The sequence below is a fragment of the Ambystoma mexicanum genome, chromosome 1q (assembly GCF_040938575.1).
Source record: "Ambystoma mexicanum isolate Mex_15411 chromosome 1q, UKY_AmexF1_1, whole genome shotgun sequence".
Lineage (NCBI taxonomy): Eukaryota > Metazoa > Chordata > Amphibia > Caudata > Ambystomatidae > Ambystoma > Ambystoma mexicanum.
Window position 1 is genome coordinate 417668149 of NC_090922.1, and position 19425 is coordinate 417687573.

Sequence of the window (19425 nt, forward strand, 5' to 3'; positions counted from 1 at the left end):
TTACATTACGGACAGATATAGTGTCCTCAGGACATTTACATTTTCGTTTATTTACGAACATTTCCGAACAACCGCGCTGTCTGTGGACACCTAAATTGGTTTTACAACAAAGAACTGAAAGTAATTACAACACAATATAAAAAAGTAACTTTATTTAACATATATAAACAATTTATGACTGAGAAGGTGGGGCAGAAACGGAAACAAAAACAGGAGAATTAGGGTTTTCAATATAAGTGGGATCAGGTGAAGAAGGGAAGGAAATCTCATCAAAACGTGGTCCATGGAGAGAGTTTGGGGTTAAATGAATGGGATATGGCGAGGGGGGACAAGTACAGGTGGGACAATGGTATGCTGTTGGTGGTTTTAGGTGATCTTGCACAAAGTTCTTTAAATCCGTAAAATTTGCCATAAGTTGGTCCATTCTGTGGGTAATGTGTTCAAGAGTGTTATCCAACGCTTCTTTTTCTTTGGAAGTTGCAATTTTTCTAGGGTCTGTAAAAAAAATGTATATGTTGAATGTATACAAAATAATATTTATTAATTGGTTTATATAGTAAAGTGTGTACCATTCGGTGGACTATCTTCTAACATTTCGTCTCGTGGGAAATGGTCCTCTACCCAGTCCAGAGTACTACACATTTCTGTGAGAAAACAAAAAAGTAATATGTTTTTTTTTCTAATATAGAAAGTTTATAAATATATGAGTAAAATGAAGTGCACTTACTACTTCTGGTAAGATATGTAATCAGTAGTCTATACGTCTGGTCTTGCTGTTTGTTGTGCAGTGTCTGTGAGGTAATTATGTTGGAAGCCACTTTATCTTCTTTTGGTATATTCCATTTTAGAACATATTTTATTTAAATGAATGGTTAGTGTGTTACATATATGGGTTACATTTCTTAAGTATTACTACATATACTTTGTATGTGTGCTGCTTTGTGAATTTGTTAAATGTTCCTATGTTATGATATAACAATTACACATACCTCCCCAGAGTTTTTAGGTGCTGGTACTGTTGTCCGAACATGTCCGCGGACCATCAAATTCAGTAGAAAGGGTTCAGTATGTTCCATATTACATGTACATAAAGTCAAAGTTATTATTGTTAAGTTGTGCTACTAAAAAACTATGAAATTCAGTAAAAAAACGTTGTTAAAGGGACGTTATGGTTACGTTGCGCTACTAAAAACCTATGAAATTCAGTAAAAAAACTTTGTTAAAAGGGACGTTATGGTTAAGTTGCGCTACTAAAAACCTATGAAATTCAGTGAAAAAACGTTGTTAAAAGGGACGTTATGGTTAAGTTGCGCTATTAAAAACCTATGAAATTCAGTGAAAAAACTTTGTTAAAAGGGACATTATGGTTAAGTTGCGCTACTAAAAACCTATGAAATACAGTGAAAAAACATTGTTAAAAGGGACGTTATGGTTAAGTTGCGCTACTAAAAACCTATGAAATTCAGTGAAAAAACTTTGTTAAAAGGGACGTTATGGTTAAGTTGCGCTACTAAAAACCTATCAAATTCAGTAAAAAAAGTTGTTAAAGGGACGTTATGGTTCAAAGTAAAACCGAAAAACCCCTGAAATTCGGCAGTTATGGTAAGATAAGCAACCATAACTCGCGCCACCGTGCACTGCTAACACTAACACCCAGGACATGAAAGATGACATCACAAATGTCATTGATGACATCACTGATGACATCACATGGCTGGCTCTCCCTTTTTTTCCTTTACTGACATATCTAAGCCACATAGTTTTCTTCAGTAACAGTAGGAAGTAAAAATTGAAAAGGTACTATATTTATAGACTTAGGGTCAAGTCATATCATATGAAACATATATATAGCGGAAGACACATAATAGAATGCTATTTATATCAATGCATTGCTTAATGCACTAATTAGCTCATGATATTTATTCAAATGATCCTTCACATTTTTTGGTCAACATTATAAGAATCCCTCCTACAGAGTTTTCATGAAAAATAAATGCACATGTGATGTCATCAGTGATGTCATCAATGACATTTGTGATGTCATCTTTGATGTCCTGGGTGTTAGTGTTAGCAGTGCACGGTGGCGCGAGTTATGGTTGCTTATCTTACCATAACTGCCGAATTTCAGGGGTTTTTCGGTTTTACTTTGAACCATAACGTCCCTTTAACAAAGTTTTTTTACTGAATTTGATAGGTTTTTAGTAGCGCAACTTAACCATAACGTCCCTTTTAACAAAGTTTTTTCACTGAATATATATATAGTTAAGTTGAGTATTGAGTTCCATAGTAAATTTAAAAAATGAATCACTAATAACTTTTGACTCGTATGACGGATTCTTGCTCAAGTGCACAGCTTAAACCGCTGGATGGAATTGGACCAGGCAGGACGCGACTTGGGCACAAAGCTTTGACTTGATTTCCGGGAGGGATCTCGGAATATTGCGTCAAGTAGTTTTTAAAATATTTGACAGAGAAGGGGGTGACCACTTCAGCCAAAAATATAGCTACATCTCCCGTGGTGTTTTGCAGCAAGGACGCTGAGAGGCATTTTAGAAATGAAAAAGCAGATTTATTTTCCCACAATTCTATTGCTAATAACATTTGATTTGCGGGATAGATTAGGATTAAATTCTGAAAGCAAGATTTTTGTCAAAGGCCCCCCCAAAAATGTGAATTCTGAGAACAAAATATTATCAAATGAAAAGGTTATAAGGAATACAAAACACCACTGTTTCACAGTTTTCAGCCCAAGAGCAGTTTTTGAACTGCCACAGCGCGAAAACTGCTGGGTAGATTTGGACCAAGTGATAAACAACTTGGGCACGAGGGCTCAAGTCGAGTGTACACTTGGGTGGACTGCGTCCCCGCACTTTTTTCACATGCCACCTTTATATGCTAATTTCTGGTGACACCACATTCAATTGGTATATTAATGAGTACTTTTTTTTTAGGACTTGACCCTTGTTGGGCACAAAGCATGGACTTAAATCTCTTGACTGGCTTGTGTTAAGTCCATCCAGTCATTTTTAAATATTTGACAGGGAAGTGTACTCCCTGCTTCTTGAAACGTTTATATTGGACTTGGTGCTTCTTACAGCAGAGAGGATGAGCAAGGCTAATATCTTTTCACGTGCTGGATGGATTTCAATGACATTCTCCAATAAAAACGGTTTGTCAAGAGTCACACTAAACTGTACATTTTGGGAACAATTTGTTAGAAAATGAAAAAGCTATTAAGAAAACATTAAAATGCTGTTTTTAGTCTACTAATAATAAATAATGCCCACAAAGAAAACTCAGAGAGGCATGAAGGAATGGGGTAGTGTCAGTCATAGCATGTGCAAACATACCGAAGACCGAAAACATATGCTGGTGCGATAGCACAGCGAGTAGAGAGCTCGCTTTGACATCTGTTCATAGCCTGCTGATGCAGGTTGAAATCCTGGCATGGTCAAACTCAGCCTTTCATCCTTCCGAGGTTGATAAATGAGCACCACACACCGTGGGAAATAATAAGCAGCGCTCAGATACCTCAGGGTTTGTAGCGCTATATAAATGCTAAATTATTATTATTATTTTAGACATAGTCATCTGCATGTCCATCTCCAATAACCCTGCTGCCCACCACGGCCAAGCCTGGGACAGGAAACAGAGACGGTCGCGGCTGGACAATTGCATCTAAAACATTATTCAAGCTGTTGATCAGATCGTCAGCATTGTGCTACTAGAAGGCTAATAAATCATGTTTTGGCCCTTTGGCTTCTGAAGGCTGGTGTGAAAAGGATGCAGCCATAGAAAGTGCATCTCCACATCTGGGTGGGGGCACAAGAAGAAAATAGCAGGTTATGAAAAAAACAGTGATTAGGAATTTCAGTGCGTCACATGAAACCACACATGTTGGGGTGAATGGGATAGGGCTAAGGAGGGAAACGAGTTGAGGGAGGTGGGGAAAGCATGCTAAAGGGAGGGGGGCACTTTGTGAGTGCCTGACAGGGTAAGGAAGAATTTTGATTTTTGACATTTTTACGGATACCCACGGTTATTCGTGGCTGTTGGGCACATACAGATAACCACAGGTTTTTGTAGTGCATTACCAAGATAACCACGGTTATGGGAAAAAGGTTTGTAAAATGTTTATAAAAGGCCATGGCTAGTGGCCTGCTAGTGTTTTGAAATATGCAGTCAAATGCTGTGCTCACTGGCCAGGGCCGAAGAGAGGAGGTACATGGGGGAGGTAATGAGGGGTAGAGCTGTGGAGTCCTGTTTGGGCGCATGCAGCTGTGGATGCAGGACAATTGTTTGCATTCTTGCCATGCTTCTTGGCTGTTCCACTGAGTACCCGCTCCTGTTTCCTTGGCCAATCATGGGACTCCTCCGTCGCCTGTGGATGTTGCCAGGAATCTGGTGTCCTATTTGCCAGCCAATTCTGCTTTGCACTACAAGTAGAGGCCTTTGTAAAAAGTGAAATTTTCCCCTGTACAATATCAGTCGGTGCAATAGCTTGCTGGTTAAGGGACATCTTAAGACATTACTTCAGGCAGTAGTTCTCTCTAAAGTTCAGCAAAACAAAAGGGGTGATGGCTGGAAGGTTTGGAATTAGTCTTAACATCTGGCATTGTTATGGGCAACACTCCAGACCATTGTTCTACGCCTGCCAAGCCATTACAGAAGGGGAAAGACCATCTGCAAATCAGGCTTGGACCCAACCCAAAAGGGGAAGTACAGCCCAAACTGCTTGGTCACATCCCGTCTGCACGATACCACAAGCATCCCCAAACATGTTACAGCCTCGTTGAGCCTCATCAGTGAGGAGTAGTCTGGCTCTCTAGGCCCAGCAGGCACAGGATCCACGTCTGGGCATACCTGTTACACTTGGGGTGACTATAGCAAAACAAAAGGGGTGATGGCTGGAAAGTTTAGAATTAATCTTAAACTCTGCCATTGCTCTGGGCAACCCTCCAGACCATTTGCTTGGCAAGCCATTACAAAAGGGGAAAGACCATATGCAAATCAGGCTTGGTCCCACCCAAAAGGGGCAGTACATCCCAAATGAATTGGTCCCATCCAGTTGGCACAAGACCGCAAGCATCCCTAGATGTTAAGAACTGTCATTAGAGTACAGTACCGTCTGTCTCTTTTATCTAGCTGGTATGAAGAAGCTGCTATCCAGGCTTTAAGTAGTTCAAATTGTGTAGTGTATGTGATTTCTGGACAGAGAAAATTTGATCATAACTCTTGATTTCATCAAGGGTTAGTTGATAGACGACCAGATTCAGATTTGGATCCTTACACGGATTTGAAAAATTGTGAATGGTTCTGTCAATGAATATCTGTTGTACATGGTACAGCGCTACACATCAACAGGTCCTCTTAGATCTTGTACTCAGGTCTTGTTGGTGGTGGGTAAATTCTGCAGTACATCATATAGGGTGAGATTTTTGCACATTGCACAATGCCACCTGTGGAATAATTAGCCAATCTTGATTGGGAAAAGTGCCATCTGGAAGGATTTCAATTTTGACTTAAACATCAATTTTACAAAATACAGTAAGCTGCTATTTATTTGTCTTGTTTTGTGTTATGTGTTGTGCACCACCTTATCACTGGTCTTGTAATAAATAATGCAATGGGTCTGTTTTTTTATCATATTATTTTATTTCTATGATATGGATAAAGTTTGACTGGGCCTAGGTTTTCTTTTTATGATGGTTTTTGCTTTTCTTTTTATATATATGCCAGTTTTTTATCTATTTATTGGATCTTGTTGCTTATAAAAGCCTTAATGGGCAACATTATACTAAGTAAGTAAATAAATAAATACATAATTGTACTGCTACTAATACATCTTCACTCCTTTGAGTACCAAATTCCTCTGTGGCACTGTCACCCTCATATTATGTACCCCTTTTGGCACTGCTGTTACTGTCCTAAACTTTGTATGAGCACCAACCACCTATGCTTTACTATTACTCTCCAGTACTTCAGCTCCATGGCACCCTCTTCGCTCCTCTGGGAACCACCACCTTCTATACCAGTATATCCCTCTTTTGATTGTCTGACTCACCAAGGTTTCCAGGTTAAGTCTCAGTTCTTAGTTGATCACTCAGACCCTTGCCCTCTTACCCCTATACCTCTCTTAGCTTTATGTTCTGGTCTCCTGTGTCGTTCCTCCTACTCCCAGGTTCCACTAGTGCTTGGACTTCTCTGATCCTCCCCCAGCCTCGTGGGTCTTGCTCAATATCTTGATCACTCTTCCAACCTTCTCTAAAGAAAACCTGCATCCACTTTGTGATCTGCAGCTCTTGATCCAAACGCCTTCACTGCCAGACTGAGCTTGTGGACTTGGATAGGGCTGTGGCCCTGCAAGGAATTTCCATCCACTATGGGTGTAGAAGCCTTAGCTTTTTTGATTTGTATTAAATAATAAAATTATATTGATAATTTCATTTTAGAAAGGGGTTCTGCTAAGCTGGCCCCCGTTTCAGAAAACTGCATGCCAAAATAATAGTGTACAACTGTGCCCTACTGCATCCATCTCTTGATCTACAGGCCCTGCTCTCCAGTGGCACAGAGCAAGTTCAGAGGTCACATGTGTCCGGTTTGACAGCAAAGTAACCACAGACAGGTGTTGCATCTTGAAACATGAGCCATATCTGGGTTTTGGTATGGTGCTGGTAGTTCAGTAATTATTAAATCCACATCTGATTTTTGGCATACACATGTCAATATTGTGAGCCCAGGCCCGCTATGAAAGGGTTTTGTGTATTCTAGTCAGACGGCCTGTCTCTGCTCAGTCAGAAGGACGATGGGCAGGAAGACTCTGCCTTTCTTTGATCCGTTGTGAGGTTGGGTACCTTCTCTTTCCAGCCATGCAGCTGCCTGCAGCAGCCTCCTATGAAACAAGCTTTAAAGTGGTATGCTCTAAACAAAAGGGCCAGCCTCACACCACAGTGTTGCATACCAAAGCATATTTGAAGTTGTTGCAGGCTTGGGAGAGGGCGGGATTAGAAAGTCAAACAGAGCACAATGGAATTTAAGAAGGATTCCTCGATCTTGGTCTTCTGTGTACTTCTCTTTCCTTCCTGTCTCCTACACGTTCTGCACAGCAAATCCCTTTGGGCATGATATAAGAAGACAAAAGGCACCTGTTACCTTAACAGAGATTGGACCCATTAAAGCAGGCACGCTTTTACACAATCATAGTTGGCTTTTTGTCTTCATAAGGAAAGGGTCTGCCCTCCTTCCTTGATTCATTTTCATCCTCCAAGGATTCTAAGAAGAATTCAATTTAACTCTGTTGGGCGAGGATCCTTTTCCAAATCCACCAAGTTGTGCAGTTAAGACAAGTGTTCCGAGGCAGTTGGGAAGCTCTACCCATTACCAGGGCACATTGGGGGTGAACTGCTGTTCAACAAAGACGTGCCTCTCTGCCTACTGCACTGGTACCCAGGATCCTCAGTTGAGGTGAAGGACTCCTGCAGGTTATATGTAGCCTCCCCGGGTGGGAGCAAACAATGGCCAATCTCGTGCCTGAGCCCCTGGATTGAGACTCACAGGATGAGAAGAATCAAAGCAGCTTTGTTCCTGCATTCTAGAGCATCCAACCGCAATACAACCATCATCAACTGGCACTTCTTTGAAACCTCTTCAAAATGCTGTTGCTGAGTTCCTTGGACCAGTTCACTACTGCATCACACTAGCAGAGAAAATCACCTTCTCTGGCTCGAACCAGAAGCTCACTGCTGCAGAAGCCTTCACACCTCCATCTCTCAAACAGCAACCCGAGCCACAAGCATCTTCGTCATCATCCCAAGCTCGACTGTTGAACTGATTCTCGTGGTGCCATTGACCTGCATCGTTCTGCTCATTGAACTACACATAGCCGCATCATGAACCTGACTCCCCGCCTGGATCACTGTGACTCAAAGCAGCCAAACCTGGTTCGAGCCACTCGTACAACATTGAGAAGACTGGTCCAGCCCTTTTTAGCCATAAAGAACTGAGAAAGATACAGCTTAGATGCCCAAGTGTACTTGGTCCACATTTGAGAACCTGGTGACTGATAACTTCACAAGACATATATCCTTTTGTTAACATAGTTTGCAATGTATTGCCTTTCACCCCTGATACATTACAGAGAGTGCTTTCATCATCTACATTCTGCATATTCTGCGGAGGGCTTTTTTTTGTGTTTTTTATAGACAATTATTATTACATATTGATATGTTTATTTAAAGTGTATATATTTTTATAGAACCTAATTGGATATTCCTTTATTTTGGACTGTTTTACTATTGCTGTTTGTATTGTTACTATGATCACATTCACACTCCCCTTAAGAGTATAACCTGCACTCGGCCCATGTTTCCACAAAAGACAAAGGAGTTGTACATCTCGACTGTGCCTGTTTCACCGTTATGATTGGCATCCCTGTTGGTGTGTAATAGTGTGAGTGGTTGAGTAGGCGCTTTAGCCACTACTTATCCTTGTACTCCTGCTGGGCAGTTGTCTTTTCATCATAGGTCCCACATTCTAGTCTCTATCTCTTGTGAATGGGGATTCTGATGGGGGGTTGGCTATTGGGCTCCATCCCTGGTGTGGGAGTTGAGATTGACCTGTTCCTCCCCTTGGGTGGTACTCTGCCTGCCAAACACTGAATCTGTCTTCCAGCCTCTCATGTCTTAAGGAAACTCTGTTGTGTTTCTTAAGACAGCTGGTTTAGAGATTGGCTCATCGGCCCCTACCCTAAGGGTGCCTTAGTTAACTAATATGGGACTTTGGGATGGGTAGTGGGTACTCCTTATTCTATTGGTCACACCTAGACCATGCCAGTGGGATGGATTCTTTTAGCCTATTTGTTATTTACTTTAAGAGAGGGAAGTCTATTTGCTATGCGCGGGTTGTTGGATGACTGTTGAGCATACCGCTATAATTCAGGTCTCTCTAGTTCCCTCTGTAGATTCATATGGGAGGAGATCCAGGTTTACAGGCACTGTTAGTCTATGGGACCACCACTGCTTGCAGCCATTAAAAGAGCAGTTTCAGTGCTTTGGGAAGAGCCCGAGTTCCCTTTTCCCAAATGGTCTTCTCTTCCCAGGTGTATGGCTCTGGGGTCGGTTCAGGTTCCCTGAGCAAATGCTGCATAGACTCTGTGGGGACAGGGGGCACCTAACTTCCCGGATCATCAACCCTTTCAAACCCCCTAAGGTAGCCTTCCTTCCCAAAGTGTAGGGTATTCTCTCAGGCCTCCTAGCATGGACCCCTTCATTGGCATTGGGGCCCTTGAGGGAGGATATGCGATCCTTCTCATACGATCCCCAGGCCTATCACACTCTAGGTCTTTGAGGAAGCCCTTGCTTACCCCACTAGGGACCTTGAAAAATAGGCTGGGGACGTAGTCACAGGTAATAAAGGACAGCTTGTAAAGGAGTGTCTATTTAGCCCACTTCAGCAATTGGGAAACAATGTTACCCACCTCTTTTGAGGAACGAGAGGTTGGGAGGTTGAGAATTGTTCTCTTCCATAGCTATCAAGTTAAAATAAGTGTGCGCTTCCTGCTGGAAACAGGACAGTACACAAGCTTATTAAGCTGTGCTGCCCACCCCCCCAAACCTCACCCTTCTGCCAGTTTTAAATCCCGAGGCAGGCCCAACTTGACATGTGTCCTTCCAAGGCTGATCATACTGTGACAGTGTGTAATAATAACAACTATTGTTACAATGCTTAGAAGGGTATTTTGATCTTTTGTGTACAGACGTATTAGGCTTTCACTCTGTTGAGTTTGAGGCTACACTAATTTGAGTGGACCAGACCTGGACCAAGAATTGTGGGATACTGGTGGTGTCTAGATTACAGGTGGATGTTGTCAAATGTGATAGTACCACATTTGCTTGTTGCCTGTGAACTGTGAATGCTAAAACACATTCACCATATGCTGGGATGGGTAATCATATGGAGGCTTTGTCATTTGATTGGACAGCATCTCCCACTTTGGATCCGATTTTTTTGAATCCTTTGGATGGAAAGGCATAATGCATATGTCCATTTGTCCTCTTGGTCAGTCATCATTGGTTCATCTTTTTGGGTGCACTGCATGGCTCAAGTTGGTTATTGGGCCCCATAATTGGAAACTGAGGAAGGGGAAAGCGAGAGCAGCTATTGAACAGGGCCACTGACACATATAAATGCGCTCGTGATTTCTCATCAGTACCCTGGATTTCTGGATGTATTTCACAAACCCGTTGCTCGTATGCTACCTGTGCAGGAATATTAGAAAGTACTTGTCCTGTCTATACCCTCTTTGTGACACCTATATGCCAATAACCAATGACATATAGGTGTCACAAAACAGACCATCACTCAAACACACATGAGACGAGCAAACTAGCAAGCCTGAAGGCCTAAAGACCCAAATCACCAGCTTCAGGGAGAGGGGGTAATTTCTCAGGTACAAGCAAGGGAAAAGAAGTTGCTCCAAACCCTAAACCATAACATCCCTACTCCATCAGTGCTCACCCAAAATACTGCTGGGAATGATAAAACCCCCTGACAGAGCAATTTGTAGACACCCAAGCATACACAACACAAATCGGTAATGGTCAAAACAAATACATACACCCAAATAACTGAGAAAAATAGTTTTTAAAAAGTTATGCAGAACTATAGAAAGTCGTGGTACATGTGTCAGTGCAATAGTCTTAATGCTACAAAAATGCTGCCTGGGGAGTCTTGGCTTCTTTTATTCAGAGCACCAGATTGGTTGGATTTAAGACTGCATTTAGAGTCGGGGCACCTGAAGAGAGCGGTGCCATGTGCAAGAATGCAGCGGAGGGTCAAATGCATGAACATTTGATTACATAGAAGGGTCAGGAAGGGAAGGACAGGCAACACCTGGGCATCATCAGTAGCTGGAAGGAGGCATGGCATTTCTTCCCAAGTCCAACAGCTTAGGTTCAGGGGACCCATGCAGGGTGTGCAACAATCATACATGAAACTTTGTGCAAATCACTCCCTGAGAGTGGACTGTTGCGTGTGTCCAGGGCTGAGTGTGCAACCGATGTATGGTCTATAACTGCAAGAACATGCAAACATGACAAATACCCTATTAGAAATGCCAGCACCACTTGCCTGTGCCACCACTGAAACTCTAAGCTACCCTTTCACACTGTTATGCACCCAAAACAGGTGTTCGTGTTCAGAACAAGGATGAACCAGCTTTGTGTTCATGTTGAGAAACTGACATTCATCTGTTTCTTAGCCAGAGTGATGACACGGGGTAGTCCACCAATGTTCTTTCCACAGATAGTAATAGCTTTCTTTTTAAATTCTAAATGATGCCATGGTATTGGCATACTGATCAACACTGCTGATGATGACCGAGAGTCTTGGAATACCAATCATGTCACAGTTCATTTGCTGATCAACTAAGTTTCTTACCTGAAAGGGGTTAGTGAGCAATTTCTCTTTGAGCCCACACCAAAGCAGACAAGACACAGAGATAAAAACATTAGCCATACTTGCAAATGGCACGCAACCGACATTTTATACCACACTTCGGCATTGGGATGGTTGTATTCGTACAACACTTAAAACATGCTTTCACAGAAGAAAAAGAGTCCAAGAGCCCCACACTCGCATTTTGAGCCACACCCCCAGATGGGTGGTGGGGGGGGAATTTTTAGGCACACTGCAATAGCAGAGGGGAGCAGACCTCTTCACCTTGCAGCTGCACTCAGAGAGAGGATGGCATACTCACATTTTTAACAACACACCCATGCACGAGAAAGAAGTGCATGCGTAATATTAGAGCGAATGGAGAAAGTAGTTGCTTGATTCACCCCCTGTAAAATTTGAGTTGAGTCCCCGAAGGTGAACGGAATATTGCAAAACCTGTCACCAAGTCTTACAAGAAGAATTGCACACTGTTACCACAGTGAAGAGTCACAAGAACAGCAAAACTTTGCTAATGACTGTCAAGACATTGGTGTTATGTCCACATTCTAGGTAGGCAGTCGTTAGCTAATTGACAGTGTTGTCATTGTCCTGGCTGTCTGAGATCCAGACACTGGGTGTTTTTAGTCATAGGTCTTGTCCTTGTTTGTGTTTGAATGCCACCCTTGCTCCATTAGTAAAGAATGTCGCCAGTATTGAAGTAAATTACACACGTTCAACTATGACTTTGTTTTTCTCTCTATTTTTTGGTGTTATCATGTTCCTACCTGTTTCCAATGTTGGGATGTAGGACATTTGACGACATTCTACTGCAGTGAAGTTCTGCAGCAAAATACGGGGCAGGTGCAGGGTAAAATAGGGGATATGGTGAGTTAGTCAGGAGGGAATGAGGGGAAGTTGGACCGGAGTATGGAGGAATTTCCCCATAAATAAAATGCAGTAAAATGCCCACGTGGTGAGCTATCACCAATAATTTCCTCAGATGTTTGGGATACAAGGGCGCATGCCATGTGTACACAAGAGCCAGCGTGGCAGTTGGTAGAGACGGTTGGTGGAACCTAGTGAATGGGTGGCACGTGTTCTTACTTTCCTGACTTCCTCTGGCCACTCTCTTAACTTGGGACAGCACTGTTTAAATCTCTGCCCCGGGGCACTTTATAATGGATCCATGCCAACAGCATGAATGTTTGAAAGTGTGAATATTTCTCTGTGCCAGAGAAGAAGTTGTTTTAGAGGAACCATGCTCTCGAGTGAATGGGTGTCAGGAAGTTATCTACTTTAAACCTCTTATCACAATCAAGCTCAGCCGCCCGCAAACCACACCATATCCCATAAAGATCCCACACCCTGCAATGCACACACTACAACACAACCCCCTCCACACTACAGCCCCCCCCATCAAATGCTTGCTGATCAATGCCAGGTCCATCCCTGCCCATGCCCCAGACATCCTCAACCTCATTACCTCCAATGATCTAGACCTACTCGCCATCTCAGTGACCGGGCTCCACCCAGCAGCTGGCCCTGCCCTGTCTATTGCAATCCCCTAGCTACCCGATCCTCCACAGTGACAGAATCAACAGTGGCTTTTATACACAAAGATACCGTCCCCATCAGAGCCATCTACACCACCCCCCTACTGAACTTCAACCTATTCTCTAGGTCTAGAAACACTTGTGTATAGGCACGTTATAAATACCATATCATATAATATATCATACCAAACTCGCTCTGTCCCCCACCGACACTATCACACTTGACATGATCTTCCATCCACCAGGTCCTACCCTCTCCCCTGAAGATGACCTCCTACAACTCCTCACTTCCAATATCAAACCTAACTCCAGACTTCTGTTTCTAGGAGATCTCAGTCTGGGCTTCAATGACACAATGGACAAGAACGCTACTGTTCTAGCTAATGCCACTAGACTGGATTGCTGATCTAAACTGCAACTCATCCATTTTATCCAAACCCCTTGTCCCTGGTCCAACCACCATATCATCACCTTCTCCATTCCCACCACCAAGCGGGCCATGAACTCTCTTGCAGCACTACCAGAATCCCCCTCCCACTGTGTAAATAATCTCAACAAAGACCACCTCATCCCACTGTTGACAAATTTCATCAATCGCCAGAAGATCGGACCTACCAACTAAACCCTCCATTCTTTTTGATAATTATAAAACCATACTGCTGCAAGCTGTCAACACACTACACACTAGCACCCATTGAACTTCGCACAAACCAAGCATATTGCACACAATAACACAAGCTTCACCCCAAACTCTTAGCCACCCATGCAAAAAAGCAGTTGAAGCAACATGGAGAAAAATCCCTTTTGCCACCAGCAAACATCTTTTTCGCCCCAATCACCAAACAATACACGACAGCTGTACACATTGCCAAAGCCGCCTCTTACAACACCAGAATAGCCAACACAATCTCTGATCCTCGGTAACTCTTCACTATCTTACGTTAACTGCAAACACCCTCCTCACCGCCAGTCGACCTCACCAAAGATGTCGCCTGGTGCACCAAGGTACAAGATGCCCCCATAGGAAAAATCCTCTTGCCACAAGAAAAAATCCATGCCAGGCAGCTTGCCATCCACAGCTAAGAACAGCACTTCATCCACCCTGCCCCACAACCTCCCCCTTTGCATGTTTCCCGTTCAACCTTCACCCAGTATCGGAAATTAGAAGTAACTGACCTAATAAAACACCTAAAACCTTCTTGATGCAAGGGCGATGACTGCCCTGCCCCAGTAATTAAAGATTGCATGGAAGTGCTCATTCCCATCAGTACTGCCACCGTCAACACCTCCTTCATCACAAGTTCAGTCCCAGCTAGCCTCAAGAAAGCCTGGGTCCTCCTTCTACTCAAGAAAACCCATCTGACCCAACCATACCAACAAACTACTGCCCTTTCACCAGCATTCCATTTATCATAAAAATCCGGGACTGGGCGCCCTACCTCCAGATCCAGAATTACCTGGATGATAACCACATCCTAGGGCTTTGCCAATTGGGCTTCGCCCAAAACATGGCACTGAAATTGCTCTCCTTAACCCCAACACCAACTCGATGACATCAGAGATTCAGGCAAGCTAGCCCTTTTGCTCTTGCTAGACCTCTTAGCTGCCTTTGATCTCGCTGACCGCAAAACACTGCCATCTATCTTTCACAGCAAACTTCTCTCCAGATGCCACTAAATGGATCTCATCCTTCCTCACTGAAAAAAAACACCATGCGTTCACCGGGGATCATGCAGCCACAACCGCCCCAGTATCCTACAGCATCCCACAAGGCTCATGCATATCTCCCACTCTCTACAATAAATATACTAAACCCCTCTTTGACCAGCTAGACACGCTCGGTATCTCATGCATGAATTATGCAGATGACGCCCAGATCCTCCTCACACTTTCTGGCAACTACTCACAAGACCTCTCAACCATCAAAGCTATTAAAGAAATCATCCAAAAATGGATGGCCTCCCATCTTCTTTGCATGAAAGACGAGAATACAGAAATCCACTTGGTTGGCACCCAGGCCACACTTAACAATCTCGAACCAGTTTACTGATCCTTCAACATAGATGGAAACCCAATCCCTGTCTCACCTGCTGTAAAAACCCTAGGAATCTATCTAGATGCCACCCTCAGCATGTCCTATCAAGTCAATGCCATCGCCTCCTCTGCGGCCCACATGTTGAAGCTCCTAAATGCCAGAAAACCTTTCCTCTCCACTGACAACCACCTCCCCACTGCTAGAGCCATCATCATATCTAAACTAGACTACTGCAGTCCCCTACTGACTGGCACTACCGAACAAAACCTATACAAACTGTAAGTCAGTCAAACAACGACCTCCACACTGCAACAAGCCTGTCACAAAAAGATCAGATCTCTGAGCCCAGAAGACTGGTTCACTGCTGCCAGTAGGTGAAGGCATCATGTTCAAAACTATCCATCACCCATCAATGCGTCACTAACACTGCTCTCATCTACCTCTCGCAAAGACTTGAGAAACACAACAAACTGCAGAAGTCTCACTCAGCTAACTCACTCTTCCTCAGAGTGCCTAGATTGAAACGTTTTAGAGCAGGAGGCTCAACCTTTCCAGTAACCGCTGCAAAACTATGGAATTCTGTCCCTCCCGCCCTCTGTGCAGAATCGCCTTACTAGACTTACAGAAAAAACGTAAAGACCTGGTGGTCCACCTAGTGACAGGTCTTTCAGAAAAACCTAAAGACCTGGTTACTCACCCAAGTGACCGTTCCACCTGAGCATTGCTTCGCTACTATCGTTTTTCTCCTCCTGTGGTACTACATCTATGTAACTGGCACTTAGATGCCTCAGGGCTTAGTGTGCTATCTATAAATGCAAAATAAATAAATAAATATGTTACTTACAGAAAAGGAATGGTAGAGACTTTCATGCACTAATGGGGCATTGGAGAGTTCTTTCTCTCAGGTTGAATTGACCCAATAGGAATGGCCTGGGTGTCTGTGTGGGGTGAATTCAAACTTCAATGAATAATCAAACAGACTGGTGCTAAATCTGTGAATTATTTAATGTTTACAATCGAGGTATTGGGACCTGCAGCAATATTCTAACCAGGAATTGATATTTCGTAAGGCACTAGGAAAAGACCAATTTGATGTGGAGTCTTTGAGGGAATATAAGCAACTATTTACCTAAAGGATCACTGTAACAATTGAAATTCAGAAGCTAGCACGAATGGATGAATACCAGTAGATCTGGAAATTGCACAGGAACGCCGAGCCTACCTTTTTGAAAGGAAAATGTACATGCCAACACACTAGCATGCGCCACAATACGGACCCAAAGAAGAAGTTGCCTTGAAGACGACCGAGAGTCGAACCACGTGTCGGCTGTGATCGATTGCAAACATTAAATCATTCACAGATTTAGCACCAGTCAGTTTGATCATTAGGACACATAGGGCCTCATCATGACCCTAGCGGTAGCCGTGCCGGAGTCGTTTTTTTTCCCCGGCGCCTAGCAATGGGGAATTACCAGGGCATAGGACTCAATGGGAATGGGGGGACGGATGCACCAGCACTGTGTGCAACAGTGCCGGTGCATCTGTCAAAGTCTGCGTGCGCGTGCCTTTCCACCTGCCAGGTCAGACCTGGCGGACGGAAACGCACCCGCACGCAGAACTCAGAGTATGCCGGTCCGGTAACAACGGTGCCGGTAGCTTACCGGCATACTCATAATGAGGCCCATAGAAGTGTTATGAATATTAATGGTTGTAGCGCAATTTGTCAGCATTACCTCTATCCTTGTGTAATTTTGACCAGGAGGAATTGGGGTTTTCTTCTTAAATCTGATACTGCTGCATGCAACTTAATTCAGAGGCCAGGGCCATAGCGCACCCGACCAAGGTTATACCCGCATATTTCGGCTAATATGTTTGAAGCAGATTGTACTGCAAAGGTAGCATTTGCACAGTGAAAAGGGGTGAGGCTTACAAGTTGGCCTGAGTCAAGCTTGAGTAGACGCAGATGTTTCTAAAGAGCCAAACCTCTCAGGTACCGCTTGCTCAATGAACAGAATCGAGGCGCAGTAGACTCACGCTTGAACAGCTGCTCTTTAAATAAAAAAGAATCTTTGATTTAACATTTATAAAACGACCTGATTTGTGGCTGATCCTATACCTCTTGTATGTAAATAATGATTGTGCCTTGGATTCTTCTCCAGCACAAGGTACTTAGTTATTGAGTACATTCACGGTGTCTCTATAACCTGCAGCTTCATGTTGTGACTTCACTCCAGTGATGTTTTCCTTACAATGATCAGGAGAACACACTGACAATTTGTGACCATGATGTGCAAGAAGGTTTGTGTCCAATATGTAGTTCCATTGCAAATGCCTAACGGGGTATGCTTTCTTCTTGTTTTTTACCAGGCGCGGCGTATTGCACCTGCATGAAAGCGCAGGAATCCACGACCTTGGCCTACCGCGATGGCAGCTCACACTCTGCCTCCTGGTGGTTGTTATAGTTCTTTTCTTCAGTCTGTGGAAAGGAGTGAAGACATCTGGAAAGGTATGGTTACTGTGCTATCAAGAAACTTGGGAAGATATTTTTGTGGTTTTCACTTCATAGCTACAAATAGTTGTATTTATTGTGAAACTGCGCCGATGCCAACATGCTCATTAATGCTTGGATATTGATCTTGGAACAAGGCTGAGAACAGCAATGTTAAATATGGGATTTGTAATCTAGGAAGTTATGCTCCCTGTCGGAAAGGTGGCATATAATGGAATGAATAAAACAAACAGTGTTAAAAGAGCGCCATTAAACATTTTTGATGGACTACAGATATTTGTTAATAAGAAGAGTTGAATAGCAAACAGAGAAACTTACATCTCTAGGTATAGGGCAAATAATGGAACTCTGTGCACTAGTTTGGGCCTTATGTGTGTTATGGAGTTGATGCAACAGTACACACGTGGGGATGTTTCACTACCTTTTTTCCCTCACTCTGGGGAACGGTTGGAGACATACTATTGGACTGGGAAATTGCTCAAAAGGGACATTCTAAGGCCACTATAACAAACCCCAACAGATCTGTCACTTTAAAGTAACAGCATAACATTGAATATCCTTGTTGTGCCATTTGCTTCTTGTGAAATATAGCAATTTAAATTTCATTTATGAAAACACACTTTGGAATGCACATTCTGTAACTAATTTATAACTTCACATATTAAATTCAACTACATATTATAATTTATCTTCCTGACAAGCCATGTCAACATTTCATTTATTTCAGTTCCTCAAATCCATAAAAGAGAAAAACATGTTTTACAAATCAATAGTAAGAAAAGAAAAATAAACATAAAGAAGCATTAAAAACATAAAAAGAGAAGATACAATGTAGCAGATCCGGCTTAAACATAATTACTCCAGCGGCCATTTCGATCTTAAAATCCTTAGTTTGGAACATCCGAGAGTATGCGAATAGAAAGCCTCAGAGGCTGACATGGAATATAGCACAGAGAGACTGTGGGGGCCAAGATATTGACACGTTTACAAGCTGCACTTGCTAGTTTAAATAGCATTGTCCCACGCATTAAGCCAACGAAGAGACCATCTGGATTCTGATACTATCTATATTGTGAAACCCCATATATGAGTCATACAGCAACCCTTTGCACCCTCTGTAATTCACATATCGCGGTAGTAGGAAGGCCATCAAATGATCACATGAGCATACTGCATACTGTGTGCAAAGGAAAATAAACATAATATATTCAGTGGCATAAGAGATGGTGTAGAGAAGTCAAAATGTATACATACCATAACCTTCATTACAAAGTAAAGTGCAAACACACATTCTCACAAAAGAAGTATATAACTTAAAATGAACATTACATAGTAAGCATACCTTCCTGCTCAGAGACTAATACACCCTAACTGCTTATTTGTAAGACTGCAATCAATGTTTACATGAATTCTCAGTGCTACTCGGAAAACACAAGTTGATTGTCTTTTTCATACAAAAAACTACATTTTAAGACAGTGGGCCTCATCACGAGTTGGGCGGTAATGCCGGCGGTATTACCGCCAGTGCTATTAGCCCTACTGCCAAACCCCCCAGCGCTATTAGCGCCGGATCATGGGTTTGGCAGAACGGTTAGTGCCCATTCCCCATTGGGCCCATTCGGGAATTCCTCATTCCTCATTGGGCCCTATGGGGAAAATTTGCGCTATTACCGCCGGTGGATTTCCCGCCAGCGGTAATAGCGCTGAAAATCAGCAAATTTGCCGCAGATTTCCCCCCAGCTCAGAGTTGGGGGAAATCAACCAAGGCCATGATCTGGCAGACCCTTAAATGCGGCAGTAATAGCGCTACCACCGCATTTAAGGGTTACCGCCAAACTTGTGATGAGGCCCAGTGTATTAAAATGAAGGAGCATTTGGACAATGACAGAGCATCC

The 19425-nt window shown here is 43.1% G+C and overlaps 1 protein-coding gene across 1 annotated transcript in view; it reads left to right on the forward strand.

Annotated features, from left to right (window-relative positions):
* SLC6A2 (solute carrier family 6 member 2) overlaps positions 1-19425 on the forward strand; it is a 1124598-nt gene that overhangs the window by 439000 nt on the left and 666173 nt on the right. Inside the window, exon 5 of the mRNA XM_069639646.1 lies at positions 17389-17527. Within this exon, the coding sequence (XP_069495747.1) occupies positions 17389-17527 (139 nt within the window). The remainder of the gene's footprint in view (positions 1-17388; positions 17528-19425) is intronic.